This window comes from Euprymna scolopes, chromosome 16, assembly GCF_053919585.1.
Source record: "Euprymna scolopes isolate OS-2025 chromosome 16, ASM5391958v1, whole genome shotgun sequence".
NCBI lineage: Eukaryota > Metazoa > Mollusca > Cephalopoda > Sepiida > Sepiolidae > Euprymna > Euprymna scolopes.
Window position 1 is genome coordinate 122,899,412 of NC_136497.1, and position 20,229 is coordinate 122,919,640.

At 31.1% G+C, this 20,229-nt stretch overlaps 1 protein-coding gene across 50 annotated transcripts in view; it reads left to right on the top strand.

Moving 5' to 3' along the window:
• LOC145296067 (tyrosine-protein phosphatase Lar-like) overlaps nt 1-20,229 on the top strand; it is a 1,305,806-nt gene that overhangs the window by 1,147,303 nt on the left and 138,274 nt on the right. For 37 of the 50 annotated variants that reach the window (XM_080142158.1, XM_080142164.1, XM_080142184.1 and 34 more), the window contains one exon: nt 60-261. In XM_080142158.1, the coding sequence (XP_079998284.1) occupies nt 60-261 (202 nt within the window). Of the gene's footprint in view, nt 1-59; nt 262-13,965; nt 13,996-20,229 lie in introns of all 50 variants that reach the window. The other 13 variants (XM_080142138.1, XM_080142152.1, XM_080142139.1 and 10 more) reach the window with 1 other exon arrangement.

The following is a 20,229-nucleotide window of genomic DNA, read 5'->3' on the forward strand; positions in this document are numbered from 1 at the left end:
GTACTACGTCTGCTGTGTTTCTAATCTTTTTTTTTTTCTTTTTCCTTTCTTTTCTGCAGGGATACAAAATCTACTACACCATGAATCCAGACTTACCTATTATCCTTTGGGATCATAAGACCCACTCTGATAGTCAAAAACTGGTCGCTACTCTGACGAACCTGAAAACTAACAGCACTTACACTATAAACATTTTAGCCTTCTCTAGTGCTGGGCAAGGTCCGCTCTCAGATGAGATCCAAGTGATGACGAACCCTGGAGGTAATGCTGCCTTTGTAACCCAGTCCAACCCACCCGTTGCTAAATTAACTAATTAATTAATTAACCTTTCTTTTACACATACATGTGCGCATCATATACATACAGATACAGCACACATACAAAACACCGGCAATACAATCATTACTTATTTTCCACTCCACCTCCTCCTCTTTCTTCTTCTTCTTTTTCTTGTCCTCCTCTTCCTCTTCATACAGTGTTATCATCATCATTATCATTAATCATCATCATCATCATCTGCTAGGGTTTATATTTATCATTATCATTATTATCATCATCATCGCAATCCATTAATGTTTTCTTTTTTTTTTTTTTTTTTTTTTTTTTACATCATTCTACAGCATTTGTAGTATATATATAAAAAAAAAACAATTAAACGTCTGGGTTTTTTTTTTTTCTTTCATGTCATTCATGCAAATCATATTCAGTCTTTTTAATAGACACTCTTTCTTCTATTCATCCTTCAGCTTTTGCTGTAAGAAGCTTTTCTTTTTTTTTTATCATCAGCTTCATTTGTTATATGTCTTGAACAGAAACATCTGTGCATATATACATATATCATGAATTCTGTCCATTTATAGTGGATATGAATTATATCATTTAAGCCAGTAGAGATTTCGTTAATTTAACATTCTGATCAGTGTTTTAAACTGACGACACTTCATTTTTATAAGTATATTTTAATCATATGATGGATGATTAAGTTGTGTGGGGAAAGTTGAAAAAGAAATTGGTCACCCTGATCTCGGATCAAACAATTTTAAAAAGTTAATTTTTTTTCCTTTCTTTTTAGATTTACTGTAAGTTTTTACAATTTCTTCATCATATAGTTCATCCTTTGCGAAAATAGATTAAAATAGTGTAGGTGTAAGCCACATTAGTATCAAGGTTGCAGAGTCAGTGATGGAAGTTTAGGTCTAAGTCGGACCTGACAAAAAATAGTCTTGTCTACATTGTAGGTCTTTTTTCTGTAAAACAGGACAGACATGTTTTCGGAGATCTCCCTCCTCCATGGAGTATCGGGTGAATATTTAAACTGTAATGCTACTTCATTTAGATAAGAGAAATATAGGCAGACAACCTCTACAATTGTATAACCTCTGTGAATAATAAAAACACCTGTTTATCTCCTTGATGATATTTGTTAGGGAAAATTTGTTTTGGAAGAGAAATCGTCTGGAAATAGGCCAAACAATATTTGACACATCAGGAGTCAGACTCTGATTTCTTATTTTATTATTTTCTCTAATGTTTGAACCCTTTCAAATGATTTTGAACATTTTTATTGAATCTCAAATCATCTTGATTCCTTTAATTCCAAATATTAAAAGGAAAAAAAAAGAGAGAGAGAAAGATACAGAATTTCCTCTATGATGCAATCAATTTTATTTGATAATTGTTTATTTGGAGTAATCCGAGTTTGTTGGTTATAGTACGTCTCAAATGATGCCAAATAACCTCTAGGTTTTCTTGCGGGGGGGGGGGGCACCTTCACTGGTTTCTTCATGCTTTTCGGTATCAACAAATCAACAAGTCATACAAGAAATCATCAGTTCACTTTAATGTTTTATTTCAACTTTTCACTTTGACGTTAGGTCAGCTCAAAACGTAACTCAGAAAGTGAAGCAGGATGCAGAACTCCTCATTCGTCCATCAGGGTTCTATGGGCAAACTTATCTTTAGTTTACGTTTGACAACTAAATATTTTCGTTTATCGACCAAATAGAAAAGTTACTAGCCAAACCCTTCTCATTCTTGGAAGGAAAAAGAACGATGATTTGCTAATTGTTGATTAGTATTAATTTGAAAAAATTTGGCCTCCCTCCTCAAAACTTCCACAGTTCTTATTCGTTCAACAGAACAGATCAGTAAGAATGTACCATCAGATTTTTTTTATATATAAATGTCTTTCGTCATTGCTTTAAGCACAGCAGCAATATACAACAAACTGTGATGAGAGTTCAAATGGATTTTATAACGTACTCTATCCGTGTGTCATATTCTAAGTAGCAACTCTCCCATCACACTATGAAAGAAACAAAAAACTATTTTACTTCAGCAATGGATATTGTCATGTGATTTTGTGGTTGACCAATCAAAATCCAGTATTACGTTTTGCTAGACTATTTACACCAGACAGCAAAGTTATTTAAGCAAAGACGTCCTAACCCGTCGAACTAAGGAGTAGCCTCTTAACTATCTCTTCTTTACTTTGGCATTAGGCAAAGCTGGAAACCACTGTCTTCTGTTGCTTTGCACCCTGCCTTCAGTAACACATTTGCTGACTCATGATCATTGCTTGTCTGATTGAAGTGAGTCGTTCTTCCTCCTAACATTTTCCATTAACCTCAAACAGGAGGTAATTTAACACGGAACTGTTTATTTTGGGGTTGCATTTCAAATCCAATTTCAGTAGAATTTATTATATTTTAGTTTGGATGGCTTTGTCATTTTATTGGATAAAATACTGTTAGCTTCTAAAAAAGTATCCGGGTGTTAGCACTAGTGCCTGAAGCACTCCTTATAGTGAATCCTATTTTTTGTTTTTTTCACTTACCTATTGGTGCAAGATTCAACTCTGAATTCCAACCCTGTATTATAGTTTGTCCATTTCATTTGTCTGCAAGGACCTGTGGCATAGTGGATAAAGTACTTGGCAAAATTCAGTTGTAAGTTACACACATCGAGAGGTTGAAGATTCGATCCTTAATGCAGGTAATGCTAAAAATACAGTTATGAATCATGTATGGTTTCTATCCAGTCATGGCTGATGAAAACGAAACATTATCCCCACAGAATAAATAAAGGGTTCCCTTTGAAATACTGTGTAGATTCCTGAGTTTGACAAGATACAACTGAAGAAGGTCGGAGGTTACATCGCCCAAAACGTTGTTCAAATAACACTCAAGATGAGAACAGTAGTCTGAATAATCAAATAATACATCTTTTTATTTGGTTGATAAATACCTACATTAGTGAACACTAATGAATTGCTGTTAATGTCTGATGGGGAATCCTTTCGGCCTTTCCCCAATTGATTGACTATAATCGTCTTTTCTTTGACAGAAAACAGAAGAGTTTCTCATTAACATGTAGTTGGCTCAAAAAGTAGTAACGTCTTTCTTCTTTTTCATTGTTACACCATGAATAAAGTCCCAGTGAAGAGTTTCTCATTAACATGTAGTTGGCTCAAAAAGTAGTAACGTCTTTCTTCTTTTTCATTGTTACACCATATATAAAGTCCCAGTGAAAATACTCTCTGTTGTTAACGATCATCATTGTGACAGAGTGATTAATTACGTTAAATAAATCATAGAGTGATTAATTTAAAGAGACAACCTTTTTAAATCATTGCATGAAATATTGCCAAATATTGTTCGATGACTAAATAGCACTGAGACTGGGATAATACCATTACACTTATGATTATAAGCCATGACAAAAAAATTATCACAATTAGTGACTTACAACTTGGGGTTCAACCCAAGGCCACGATCATGTCACATCCTCAGTTCTTTTCTCTGTAGCTATGAAACTTGTATGAAACAGCAACGAAACATGATAACTCCATTATTTGCTCTGGGAAGATTATAATTATCTTATTGATTTATTTTGTTTTCTTTACAAGATCATCTAAATGATTGTCATTCTCTGTAGGGGTGGTGAAAGTGCCCCTAACAGAAAGATGTCTGTTGACTTCAAATATCCAAGAGTGAAAATCAGTCACGCTTTTCTGCCACATGGCTTCTTGTAGTCATGGCTCTAATTTTACTCTTTGACTTCCATTGAAATTTCCCGATTACTCCTTATTCTAGCCTTGCATAGAAAATCCCGTTTTTAATATTACTTTTTATGCAGCCGCATTTCATTTTGTTAGACTCGCACCAACGGAGTGTAAAGGAAGTGTTGGCCTTGCAGTATTTCCAAGAAACAATTTTCTTTTGTATGGAAATTGCTCCAGACAAGGCACAAAGCCACCTGATGTATGGAGCTATAAAATACTACTTCAAGGTTAAAAACTAGGCAACGACAAGTGTTAGATAGATATATTCTCCCCCCTTTGTCAGAAATGTCACTCATGAACCTAAGGATAAAATCAGGGAAGGCTGCCAAAGCGTAAACCCACTGTTCACTTTTTACTCTCCTTGCATCATAACCTCAGAAAACTTTATCCTCTTCTTCATCATCGTCATAATCATCATGATCATCGTGGTCCCTCTGCTCTTCTTCTTTCTCCTCTTCCTCGTCATCATCATCATCATAATCATCACCATCATAGCTTGTCTTGACTAGCATGACTCATCTGAAATGTTCCTTACATATTGTAGCATCTGCATGTAATTTGGGCTAAATGTTCTTCTTGGAAGTTTGAGCAGGAGAAACCAATCTCCCCGATCACGTTTGGTAATCTCTAGTAGTTGAGCCTGATGAGTGTGTTGTCTTGTGCCTGCTTGCACCGATCTTCTATACATGTATATGTCTACCGTCTAATTAATGGTTCTTGGGATGTGAATGTCATATGGATATCGTGCGGACTAAAAAGTCTGATCGTCCGGGTCGTTATATGCGGACACTTAGATGCATTTGCTCGTTTAATACCAAGAAAATGAAAGTGTTGCATTTGTTGCATATGTATCTCTTTTTTTTCTCTTTTTTTAATGTTTTATTATATACTTTTTGACGTAAAGGAAAGCAGGAACTTTTTTGCATTTGCTGAGACAATTTCTCTTTCTTTCTTTTTTTTTTCCAAATTTTTTTTTTTTTTTTAACGGAAAGAATTAAAATGACTGGAAAAAAATTATAGGAGAAAATTTGAACACCCTAATCAAAATGTTAAAAATTTAATTTAAAAAAAAAAAAAAATGTGGTAAAAGTATGATATTGAAATCGGTTCTTAAAAGAAAAAGAAAACCTTTTTTTTTTTTTTTTTTTTTTTTTTGGATATTTTCTTTTTAATTCAAATAAAAAAATTTTTAAATAAAAAATATTTTTATTAAAAAAATTCTTTTTTTAATTAAAAAAAAAATTCTTCTTTTTATTTTTTTTAATAACACTACCCGGTTTCAAAATACTAAAAAAAAAAAAAAATATATATTTTTTCCTTTCATTTTTCTTCTTTTCATTTTTTTTCATGCAATATTAGAATCAAAAGATTTTTAAAAACAGTAAAAAACAGAATAAAAAAATATAATAAAAAAAAATTATCTCGTCTGATACAAATATTATTTATTATCCATATTAAACTGCTTTTTACAAAATGACGAAAAAAAAAACATACCATTGTCCTACATAACTCAATATTATATTTTTATCTGTTTTTATTTCCCCCTTCTCTTTAAACCCCCTGTACCTAATATTTGTTCTAGAATTAGCTTATTTATTTAAAAAAAAAAAAAAAACGAATTGATATATAATAAACACAGGATTTTATTAGGTAGATAAAAATTTAATATTGAGTCAATGTTCATCCCAACCCATAAGCACATAATATATATATATATATAGTCTGTTTATTATACAAACATTATTGGTTACATATGTGCATACATGCTTCAGTGGAATTCTAATTCAACGTGACCCTCTCATCAGACCAAAAAAAAAAAAAGGAGTGATATTGAAAAAAAGAATCAAGATTACATTCGTTTTTTTAGAAGATATTCAGGTGTGGATGTAATCTTGACACTCTTCAATATCGCTCCTTTTTTTTTTTTTTTTTTTTTTTTGGTCTGATGCGGTGGTCTCCTTGAATAAGGATTCCACTGAAACATGGGTGCACATATGTAACCAATAATGTTTGTATAATAAACAGACTATATACCAGCTCTGTCCTTCATTGAGCACTTTAATAATCACACGGGTTTCATTGGATTTACCTCTAGGAAACCAATTGATACAACACATAAGCACATAATATATATATATATATATATATATATATATATATATATATTATGGGCGTGTGTGTGTGTTCCATGATACCATGCCCATGTCCTGATCTAATATTGTACTGAATAGTAACTTCTGTAGAGTATGCTTGCCTGTCTTTGAAATTGTTTCAGCCCGGCTACAATTAAGTGTGTGCAATTTTCCACCAGTCAAGATTGGGTTACTTATGATGCACAGGTCCAATTAGTGCTATTATCCATTTTCACTGGGGAATAAAAGTCAAGCCAAAGCTATCTCATGCTGATAAAATATATATTTTAAACCTTTCTCTCTATATATCTCGGTCTTGCTCCTTCCAATATCAAATAAAAGCCTGTTTTTTTTTTTTAAGTATTCTTTTAAAAATAAATCTATTATGTATATAAAAAAAAAACAAATTTATCAAATCCTTTGGATGAATAGTGACATCAATCAATAAATAAACACTTGTCTGTATCATTGTAATGCATGAAGGTGGATTAATAATATTTTTTTTTTCTTTTAAATCTTTAAAAGCTGTTTAGATCATTATTGAAAAAGTCACCATTTTAACAACCTTTCTAGCCAGAATAAGTATTTTTTCAAAAACATTGAATCAAAATATACATATTTTTATATTAAAGAACATGCTGGATGAATTAAAAAAAAAATAGATAGTTAAAGTCAAATATCGATTTACTACATTTATAATGATAGACTTTGAGAAATAGGTCAGCTTACTATTTTGGATTTTACTTTGAAATATAAGAGCCAAGTACATCTTAGGATGGAGTACTGTTGCTACATCTGGGCAGGAGTTGCTCAGCACGCCCTGTCTTGCCTTCACAGAGTTCAAAATCAGCCTTGTAACTTAGTAGGTGATCCTCTTTTCTCTTCTCTGCAATCTCTTTCCCACAGAATAGACGTTGGGAATCTGTCTCTGCTCTATCATTATTTTCATGGCAAATGCTCATCTGAGCACCAATCTATGGTCCCCTCCCTTGCCAGGCTTTCACAAAAAAACACTCAACTAGTTACAACCACTATCAACAATTTCCTCACTCTTTATCTGTGCCTAAATCTAAATAAAGCTCCCATGAACAAAGCTTCTTTCCTAGAACTGCCTGCCTGTGGGAAACTGTTCCATTGGCTTGCTTCCTGGCTGATTACAATATGGTAGCTTTCAAGTCCAATGTAAACAAGTTCTTGTTGAGCCGTCCTCTTAAATAATCCAAATTTTACCTAATCTACACCATTAACTATTACTACAGTTGCACCTTACATTTATTAAACCTTATCCTCGAGTATCCTTTGGGCCTGAATAAGTGGTGACTCTCTTGTAAACCAAAAAACTATCAAGAAAATGGTTTTAAGAACTTTAGCAATGTATGAACGTCTAATACTTTCCTTGCCTTGTCAGTTCAATTATTTAATTCAGAATAAAGGTTTATTATTGCACTATGGCCTCTGTTTAGTCTAGAGATATAATGGATATGGAACCATGTGTAATTGTGAAGCAAGGGTTGTGTAATCTCAACCATACCTCTTCTGAATTGGCACAGCTTCATTTCAATGACAAGGAAAAATTTAGGACGACTGTAATATTTAATCCTAAATGATATTTTGTTTTTGACTAGCCTAGGTGCCCAGCATTGTTTGGGTGTTTGGAGGTGTGTGTTGAGCAAAAAAAAAAAAAGAAGTGTTTGTAGGCAGGCAGGCTCGAACCCGTGCCGTGAAGGAGGAAAAAAATGGGGGAAAAAAAAACGTGACGTCTTTGCTGTTGCGTCCATCACCAAACCGAAACTGACATAGGTGAGGAAATTGTTGATAGTGGTTGTAACTAGTTGAGTGTTTTTTTTTAATTAAAGCTAGTCAATCGAAAAGAGGGGATGACATTCGAAAATATTGGCGAAAAAAGCGACCCCTCCCTGTAGAAAAATGCTCAGTTGAGGGTGAAGGAATTAATGATTTTAGCCAATTTTTCAATATTTGTCCGAAGGGACGAGCTTCAAAACGATACCGATCTCGTGAAAATCCGTTGACTCTGTCGAAAGTTTTAGTCTGACATAAATATATACATACATACATGCGTTTAAACAGACAGGTGAGATTTATATTATACATTAGTCAAACTTTAACAGTGTATGAACGTCTAATGCAAAATAAAGGTTTGTTATTGCATCATGGCCTCTGTTTAGTCTAAAGATATAATGAATAAATAACGTAAAGCGAAGGCACTTTCATCCTCACACTCCAAAGTCCTCTCACTGTCATTCAAAAGATTTTAATATTTTAATCCTAATTGATCATTTATTTTTTGTCACCCTAACATTGGGAACAAATTTAATAACATACAAATGACATTTAATAAAAAGAAATTTGCCATTGTTTTCCACTATGAAAGTGTATTGTTTCCTCTCCCTACTTCTCTGAAAAAACTGTTCACATGAGATAACTCTTGATATTGCTTTTATTTGCTTAGTGTTAAACAGTTTTTTAGATAGAGAATTAATTTTTATGCATTCATACTTGGATTAGTTAGGTAATACAAAATGCTACAAACAGAATATGCAACGCAAATCTTGGAAAATATTGATCTATTTTCAATTTAGTTTTTTTTTTTTTTTTTGCATTTAAAGAGCTGATTCTTAGAATACAGAAAATGTAAATCAAAAATTAAAAAAAAAATCTTTTTTAGATGGATTTAAAAAAATATTTTTCTTGTAAATAAATACACTTTTGTTTTCCTCTTTGTACATTATCTAATTTTTTTTTTCTCATTTATTTTAAACATAATTATTTTTTTTTTTTACTTTTCCAAAATGAGATTAAAATAGCTTATATCTACTTTCACTATACGGCATAATCACATTGACACCCCGGTTCTCGTCCGATCACCGAAGTTAAGAACATTGAACCTGGTTATAAGTGACCATTTGGGATTTCTATACGGTATATGTGCTTTCTGCTTATCTCGGCATTGTTTCCAGCCATCTTGAACATATATATATATATATATATATATATATATATATATATATATATATATATATATATATATATGTTCCACTTGCCACTGGTATTCAACAATGTCGACTCAGGGGAGGTGTGGTTGGAGATTGCACACCTCCTACCACAATAATTTCCTGCAGAGCCTTTAACCATAACCTTTGACTCTCACTGTTATTAAAATCGAATGTCCATTTCCTTTTTCATTATTCAATTGTTGCTGAAATAATGAATTTAGTCAAATGTTTAAATATAATTAGGTGTCACAAATTCTGTTTAGTTTGAAATAAAATTTCTTTGAAAATAGTTTATATACGACCGTAACCCTTACTCTAACCCTAACCCCACCCACCTGTTTATTTAACACGTTTTGAAAGCTCCTTACATCCTTACACCTAGCAAGGAAATACAAGTATAGAAAAGAAAACATATCCCTGAAAAAAAAAACATCTTTTGTAAATGTCTATTTTAATATTCTTTGTATTCTTATGACACCTTAAATTAGCTTTGAAACGTGTGTGTGTGTGTGTGTGTGTGTGTGTGTGTGGAGATGCCATTTCCGAGGGCACAGATATAAACAGAGGTTGAAGAGAGTCCGACATCTCTCTCTCTTTGACGGAATGGTCATTACTGACCAGCCATGGCACTCTTTACGAATCGTTGCCATTGACCCCGGTTCTGCACTATTCTGAGCAACTCGGCCATGCTAATCTCCTTCATGTTGTCTCACATTCTGGTTTATGATCCTCCACATCCTCTTTTGCCAGGGGTTGCATCAAAGAGCAGATCTTTTGTTAGACCGTCTGTTCTGGCCACATATTCCAAAAATCACAATATCTTGACATTGATATTGTCCAGCAGTCTTTGGCATGGTCCAATATTCTCCATTCGTTCGCACATTTGTCCACCCAGCTTACACGACATAGGCGACCAGATATTGGTCCCATTTGCTTTGGGTTTGAAACTGATGGTACCAATGTTTTTTCTGATCTTATAAACATATAAATAATTTATTTTGAGATTTTCTTAATAATTGAGTACTTTGCTGAGGTTCTCTCCTATAGTTGTGTGTGTGTGTATGTATATATATATATATATATATGTATATATACGGCATAATTGCGTTGACACACCGGTTCTCATCAGATCACCGAAGTTAAGCAACATTGAGCCTGGTTAGTACCAGATAGGTGACCATTTGGAGAATTCTAGGCACCGTATGTCCTCTCCGCTTATCTCGGCATTTGTTTCCAGTCGACCTGTACTTCACTTGCCACTGGTATTTAACAATGTCATCTCGGGAGAGGTGTGGTTGGAGATTGCGCACCTCCTTCCACAAAAAATTTCATGTGCAAGCAACCCTTCCTGGGTATCCATAGTCTGTCCAAGACTGAAGGAGCCTGCTGTGTGTATGTGTGTATATATATATATATATATATATATATATATATATATATATATATATATATATATATATATATATATTTATTTATTTATTTTTAAATATTATTTTACATGCATAAAAGTATACCTATGGAAATACATGTTTCTAGCTTTTGGCTGTCGTCAGCATAGGTGAGTTCAATCCTAACCTATGTTGATGACGGCTAAAAGCTAGAAACATGTATTTCCATAGGTATACTTTTATGCATGTAAAATAATATTTAAAAATAAATAAATACGTCCTGTAAAAAATAAAGGCGATTCATTCATTCATATATATATATATATATATATATATAATCCAGCTCAACAATCATATATATATATATATATATATATATATATATATAATCCAGCTCAACAATCATATATATATATATATATATATATATATATATATATATATGAATGTATGAGTATGTGTATATATATATATCTGAATAACACGAAGAGCTTTCAAAAATCTATGAAAAATTATATATATATATATATATATAGAGAGAGAGAGAGAGAGTCGTCATACCACAAATTAAACTTCTTCAGCACGTGAATTAAATGTCGTTCTGCCATCCATTTTTACACCATAGTACAACTCCCTATTATACCTAACCAAAGCGGTGAATATTTCAAGCTGATATTCAGGTATCTTACTACTAGTAAACTCGTTGGCAATCTATTATCCATTCCGTCATCTCTCACACCAAGAAAGTAAGAGAAATTATAATGTTTCCATTCTTTTTTTAACTCATTTCAAACAAAGAGATCTCACTTCTAATTATATGTTTTGTTTTCATTTGACTTAAGTGTAAGGTCTCAAAAATCAAGGGGGCTTCCTCATTTGGCTAACATTTGATCTTTAACTGATACAACTTGGCCTTCGGGGCAAGATCAAAGTGTAGTATCTGTTCTTCAGATGCTGCACTTCAATTGCTTGTTCTGTCAGTGGAGGAGAAATCTTTCACGACTTAGACAATTTTAATTTTTGTTCCTTTTCTCCACGTTAAAAAACGACCCTGGTGTCTAACTCTGTCCCGTGGGGAGGCATAGTAAATAGGGACATTTGATCTTCATATGTGATACATAGATATCCGCGTGTTTCAGTAGAAATCTCCTTTACCTCTCAAATGTTGAGTTAATAAAGAAATTAGGGACATTAATTTTTCCTCAGGTAGCCATGTTATGTCATATTTCTTGTAGTGTCTTGGTTTTACCTGATTGCAGGACAAGGATTCTTCTAGTCTGGTGGAGTATCCAGCTTAGTGCTGTTACTAGAGGCAATATCATTTGGAAAAGGTGCACTATTATTTGTACGAACCAGTTTATAGCGATACCGAAAGATTTTATTTGGGCTTCGAATACTATCTTAATTTGAATATTTGGTCAGGGTTTACTTCTACGGAAAAGTATCCTTATGTCTGGTTGCTCTGACAAAACCCCTGTGCAGAAAGATCTAAGACACTCAACGATAGTGTCTACTAGGCATTCAATTTCTCCATATGTGTGTATATGTATGATTGTGTGTATGTGTGTGTATATATATATATATATATATATATATATATATATATATATAAAATTTTAGAGTTTAATTGTTCAAATTTCATTTAAAGAGAGTCACTTCAAAATAAGAATTAAAAAAAAACATTTATAGGAGTGTGTGTGTGTGTGTGTGTGTGTGTGTATACATATATATATATATATATATATATATATATCCGTTTGCCTGTTTCCCACCTGACTACAACTTGGATGTCTTCAAGTTCAACATAAACAAATTCCTGATGAATCGCCCCCTTAAGTAAGAAACTTTATATAATCTCCAATACTAACGATTACTACGATACTATCCCATTGATTAGTGTACATGCAATAACCCTTATCCCCGAGTGGCTTCCAGGCCTTGATAAGTGGTGACCCCTCCATGTATATATATATATATATATATATATATATATATATATATATATAAGAAAGGTCACCAACAATTGCTACGTATTTTTTAACATTATTTTATTATTCCGTGTTTTGATTTTTCATATAAAAAAGGTATCATATTTAGATCATTGTAATAATGTTTTGAAATCATTGAAATAGTTTTTTATGCGTTTCAGACGTTCTGTGTAGCGTCCTCTTCAGAAATTATTCAAAGTGTAAAATAATTAAAATATATTTAAAATGTGTTCAGAATGTATAAAGCGTTTTCGCAGTCCATTTTCATACGCTCATAATGGACTGCGAAAACGCTTTATACATTCTGAACACATTTTAAATATATTTTAATTATTTTACAATTTGAATAATTTCTGAAGAGGACGCTACACAGAATGTCTGAAACGCGTAAAAAACTATTTCAATCATTTCAAAACATTATTACAATGATCTAAATATGATATCTTTTTAAATGAAAAGTCAAAACGCGGAATAATAAAATAATGTTAAAAATACATAGCAATTGTTGGTGACCTTTCTTATTTAAATATACATTTTTCTCTCGTTGGAATCTCTCAACCAATTTTATATATATATATATATATATATATATATATATATATATATATATATATATGAGAATGCTCCATCATCACTTTCTCCTCAACTGACGAAAGAATTCTCACTCTGAAACTTCTCACTGAAACAGCCTGTCAGAGAAAGAATACCAGATTTAATGTCACCTTTGACAAGTATTCCGACGTATAGAGATGCACTCAGATGCAATATCTTTTGTATTTTTAGGAAGCGTGCTATTTTTTTTTTTTTTTTTGCAAATAAAATTAATTGATTGATGTGTAGTCTGTTATTTCCAATAATAAAACAGGTAGTAATCAATCACTAACCCAGTTGTGAATTGGACGCCAAAAATGAAACAAACGTTTCAGTAAAATTCACTTATAAGTATATTTTCATATAACTATATAATTTTGTATATATATATTACTACATAATTATATATTTTACATACTACATAATAAAACAGGTAGGAATCAATCACTAACCTAGTTGTGAATTAGAAGCCATATATATATATATATATATATATATATATAAACAAAACAAAAAAAAAACAGGCCAATTATTATTAGCATGCATGTCTATAATTACATCACGGTCTATTTTGGGCACTAATTGGACCTGTTGTACACTGACTTGGCTCGATGCACCCAATAACGATGCATTGGATTTATTTTTTTTTATTTTTATTATTATTTTTTTGCCTGCTGTATTTATTTTTTTTGAACTTATTGATTTCTGCGTATGGATTTGTTTGTTGATGTGCGGGATGTAAAAACACTTGCATCATTTCGTATTGCTGAAATCTCTTGTGTGTTTCAGTTCCAGTCAATAAACCCGTTGTATTTGGTCGTAAGTAGTTCTTAAAAGTATGGCATTTATAATATTTATTATTATTATTATTATCATTATTATTATTATTATCATTATTATTATTATTATTATTATCATTATTATTATTACTAATAAACATTATCATCATATAACCTCCATGTCTTCATACAGTGCTCCTTCATGGTGCATGTTGCTATTTTCCGACTATTTTTAGTAGCCTGAAGTTCTGTAGATTGTGACTTTCAAATATCTCCTGACAAAGTCTTGAACTGGCCTTTGTTTTTTTGCATCAGTTTTTTAATCGTATCAATTGTCTAGCGTACGTATATGTACTATTTTGCGCCGCCGCTACTGCGAAGATACCAGCATGTTTGCCCTATGCTTTGATTTGCTGCCTGCTGCTGCTGCTGCCGACGCGTTTTTTGCATTGCGCGATCGTTACAAATCCGTTTCTTTCTGCAGCGATGGATGGACTGACGGCCATACATCCTGATATTGCACGTGATTCATCATGGGTTGACCAGTCCAGTCTTTGTTAATTGCCGTGTTATCCAAAGTGACCCTCCTACTGTCTTCCTCCCTCCACTTCTGATGGAACTATGCACACTTTTTTTCAGAATTGACAAAGATCCGCTCCCATCCATCCATTCATCCATCCTCTTCCATTGCGCGCACACCTGACCAAACTTTTTTTGCGCTCATATATATATATATATATATATATATATATATATATATATATATATATAATGATAATTAATGAAAACTTCAAAGAATATAAACTCTCTCTCCTTTCCCGAAAATGTGAAAATTAAAACAGGAGCTGACAGCCGCAGAGTTCTTCTTTCTCTCTCTCTTTTTTTTTTTTTTTTTGTTTTTGTTTTCATCATGCCTATTCATGTTTCGTGTGCGAACGGAAAGGGGAATCACGTGCCGCTTTTTATCATCTCATCTTGTTTACAAAGCTTTTGTTCTGTTTACCGATTCCAAAGAGAAAAGAAATTCTAATTAAAAAAAAAAAAAATCTTTTTTCTTTGTCCCTATAATTGCTGCGTGCAGTTGAGTGCTTTCGAAACTCATTTCAGGTCGACAACATAAAAGTTTAATTTTATTCAATAATCAAAAACTGTAAATAGTCTCGAAATACTCTCAAACCATGTTATTGTTTTAACACCCATTAAATTAAGAAATAATTATATACCTTTTTAAAAAAATTCTTAGCATATTTTTTTTTTTAATCATTTAAAATAAATATATTTTTATGTTAATGTTAATGATTTCATAAGAGGTAAGATAATTTAAAGTATAAAGTTTATCAAGTTTGGAAGTCAATTTCTTAAAGTTGTAAAACAAATATTGAACTGAATATGATGATGACGATATAATTCTTTCAAGTTTAGAATGGTAAACCAAACATAAAGTCATAGGTCATTGTAAATCATATTGTCATAGGTCATTGTAAATCATATTGTCATAGGTCATTGTAAATCATATTGTCATAGGTCATTGTAAATCATATTGCCATAGGTCATTGTAAATCATATTGCCATAGGTCATTGTAAATCATATTGTCATAGGTTATTGTAAATCATATCTTAAAGAAACTAATCAAATAATATTTACGACTTACTGCATCTGAAAATATTATGAATTTTTGCAATGAAGTTAATCTGGATTATATGAATTATTCGGAATATTATTATCCGATACACAATTTACTTCTGACCTTCGTCAGGTGTGTTTTGCCGAACTGGACAGTCTAATAGTTTGCCTTTTTGTACGGCACAATCATGTTGAAACACCGGTTCCCATTAGATCACTGAAATTAAGCAATGTGAAGCTTGGCCAGTAACAGACATGTGAGAACCATTTCTGAATTTGATATTCCCTGTAAACTTCCTCCTTTGAAGGAAAGCCGGTATAGTCTATCAAGGGCTAATACAAAATTAGGTATTACTGATTTGTTACTTACTAGTCTAATAATTGACATTAGGGAGTCTTAATGTCAAACTTAGGAATCTATATGGAATTTTAAACTGGACCCTGTATTTAATTAGAATAATATTAAAAAACACACACACACACACACAAAAAAAAAAAACAATTAAGACTATTAGACGAGAACAATCTACCCTTTTGGATTAATTAAAAGGTTCAGTTTAAAATTCACGCCTCCACCTAAGTTAGACGTAAAAACTCCCAAGTTCAACTAGAAGGTTACCAAATTCAAAAAAGATGCACCTGGAGAAGGTGGGAAGTTACATTGGTCGAAACATTGTAAGCATTACAATATATATATATATATATATATATATATATATATATATATATATATATATGAGAATAATAGCTAGAATAATTTAAATTCAAATAACGCATAAAACGATTAATGTTTGAATTAAAAATAATAATATAATTTTGAATTAAAAAAAATGTGTCTTGTTAGGTTTATGGCTTATTTTTATTTTTCTTAACAAATATATAATAATATTATTTAGGAAAATTTTATTCATTTTTAACTTTTAAATAAAAAAAAGAAACAGGTGCTTCATTTTGAGTGCTTGATGTCGATTATATTAATTTCTTTTTATATTACTGGTATTGATCGGACTATTGTTCTCATATTGAGTTTTATTTGTGCAACGTTTCAGTCGGATTGTCCTTCGACCGTCTTCAGGCACGTTGGTTGTTGTTTTCAAACGATCGATACAAGTAATATAAAAAATCAGCCGTCATCTAAACAGAATTAAGAACTTTAAATAATTTATTTTTAGTTAAATATTCCAACCATCGAAATTCGGTTATCTAAAAAGGACTTCAAACGGTTTATATTTATATTGAAAAGTTTTGCAATTATATTAATCTCTAAATTTATCTGAATTTATTTCATTGTTTTTTTTTTTGGAGGGGGGTTTCAATTAAATATTATAGTATGTAAGTAAATTCCTATTGAATCCAAAGTTTTATTTCCTAGACAAGAATATTGGGAAAATTATTTTTTAGGTTACAATAAATAATATTTCAATCATTGGAATTCGATTATCTAAAACCAGCCCAAACTGCTTCGTCTGTGTTGAAGTTTTGGGTGATTATATTAGCCTCTAATTTTATCCGATATATATATATATATATATATATATATATATATATATATATATATATTTGTTTTCTTAAATAAATTAAATATGGTATATAAATATAAGTAAATGATTTCTGGCTAAAATACAGACTTCATTATCATACTTTTTATTTTACAGAACATAAAATCGGTTTTTCTTTTCTTCTTCTTCAGTTTTGAAAAAAAAAACATTTTTTTTTCAAGCTTTTTGTGTTATTAAAATAAAAAAAATTACTTTTCAGGCCCCCCACTCCCCCTTACTCTGCTGCTTTGTTTTTGCTCTCTATTTTAACCCCTCCCCCTTCGTGTTTTTGGGCTATTATATCTATCTTCCAATTTTCAGGCATTTTTGAAATTGAGAAACCGGTGTCGCATAGTTCCTGAGGAAGTTTTTATTCACAACTTTTATTTTCATAACGTGTAGCCATTTTCCACCAAAATGCTTTTTTTCTTGTCATGCATATAGTTTTTAATTCATGAAGCAAACTGTAATTTCACCCATGAAAAAAAAAAAATAACATTTCTTTTTCTTTCTGTTTTTTTTTTTTTTTTTCGAACTTCGTTTTTCGGGAGGTGGGGTCTTTTCTGGAATTTCATTTGTTTAATTCTGTAAGCTCTAAAGCAGTTTTAACATTTTAATAACGTTTATGGTCTATAGTTAAACGCATATTTTGATTGTCTTAAAAACAAATATGATGAGTTAAAATGTATATGTATATATTTACATATATATGTATGTATAAGTACACACACACGACTGAATGAATGCTTATTTGTGTATAAAGATATATACACGCTTTTTAAGTGTTTTCTTGTGTGTATACTCACACACACATATATGTGTGTGTGTGTATTGACATGTATATATCTGAGTTATTACATATGTAGTCATGCATATATAGATTGTATATATATATGTATATATATATATATATGTATATATATATATAATGCGTGTGTATTTATAGATACATATTATTAAAAGAATACTATAATTATAGTAAATAAATAAAAGTTCTTATAATTGTTTATAAAAGTCTTTTTTTAAAGTTAGCCATAATTTTTACAAAATATATTTGAATTATTTTAATTGTAATTAAATTGATTTTAACTGCTGTGTGAATCTTTCTTTTCTATTTTATTTTCTGAACTAACTCTTCTATCTTTGCTCTCTCTCTATATCTACTGTCTTTCTATATTTTCTATTCTTTATTTTTTTTTCTATGAAATACATGATGTGATTATAAGTAATTAACTTTGTAATCTCCTCTCGGAGAATTCGTAAGCATCCATTTTTACAGCAGTTTTCATTTATTCATCTTTTAATTGGTAGTATTCTTTAAAATTATAAAATTGTAAAATAAATTTAAAGAGAAATGATAATAAACTCAAAAGAAAACGTCAAAATTGGTAAAATGGCTGCTTTCAGCTGCCTGTCATTCTGAAAATAATAACGGTAATGTCATGTGTGCTGAATATTTTCTCTGCAGTTTATGTCATCGGGGCAAACGTTCCTCGTTCTTCGCTTCGTCTTCTTTATTTGACAGTCCTCGGAAACTCGCACCTGTTACACTTGAAACATCCGCAGACTTTCCCCTTCCGCTTTTCATTCTGATTCACTGGTTTTCCTAAGTTTTTCAGATTCTGCCGAAATAAGTCTTGAGTATGCGTATTCATGTGCGTGCGGTGCGGGTGTATCTTATAATTTCTTTTTTTTTTTTTTTTTTTTTTTTTTTTTTGCTTTGTTTCATTCCTTGTTTTTTCTTTTCATTTTTTTTCTTTTCTTTTTTATTGTGTTAAAAAGTTGAAGTTTTTCTTATAATCTGAACGTATTTTTGTATTCAGGCGAATCCAATTTGTTTGAAAAAAAAAACAAAAAAACAAAAATGCAACCGGCTTTTCAGCGTTCATTCGATGCAATAAATCTTAACAAAGTTGTTTGTTAATTTCAGACTTGACAAAAATTCCAAACCAAAAACTGACTTCTTCTTCTTCTTCTTAACACAAATGTTTGTATGACTGAAGATTGTCGACTTCAATTAATGATTTTATTAAAACATCTTTTTCGTTTTGTACATATCATTTGTGGCTCTGTCAAACATTTGGTTTAATAGCTTTTCGTGAATGTAGTGATTGAATTATTAGATTTCAGAGAATATTGTTTTTTTTTTTTTACAGTTTTAGCACGGCTTGATCTTAGCTATATATATATATATATATATATATATATATATATATATATATATATATATATATATATATATATATAAAGTTGGATTCCAGTCACCGCGTTCTTATTTGTTACTTGTTAGAAATGAATAAAGACATGGTTACTCGTATCTAATTTTTTATGATTGATTTTTACGTGCTCTGGAGTTTAAAAAATAACATCTATTGAGCCGAAAGCCTGACTATATATATATATATATATATATATATATATATATATATATATATATATATATATATATATAATGTATGTGTATATATATATATATATATACATACATACATACACATATATATATATTCACACATATAATTAACATTGAAATTCATTTTTGGCAGTATATTGTGTATCATGCTTCTTTTTTGTAACAGTCTTACTATTCACTTTGTAGTGTTATCTTTGTTTATTCCCAGCCCTGTCGATAAAATGAACTATTTGTTTAATAGTATTATCTATGAAAACCAAAATTTCCACACAAAAAACTGCATGATACATTGAATATATAGTTTTATGAAGACATGTCTACAGTAAGTAAACTACACAGAAGTGTTCACGTTTCATTTCAACAGAAACTCACCAGGTTATACGATTTAGCCTGGTGACTTTTCTGCTAGAATGAAACATGAACGTTGTTGCATAGTTTATTTACAATAGTTATATTTTCATACTACTAATAACCTCTACCTATCTATTGGGCACTGTTGAGGAAAATACCTAATATATATATAGTTGTAGTAAGTCGTGAAAATATATGGCAATCAAGTTACACAGAATCTTCCGCATTTTATCTCCGTCGGGAATAGTCAGGCTACAGGAGATGATACTTAGAAGATTCTGTGTAGCTTAATTGCAATATATATGTTCATAACTTACTACCTGGCTCTACTCACATATTGGATTCTGG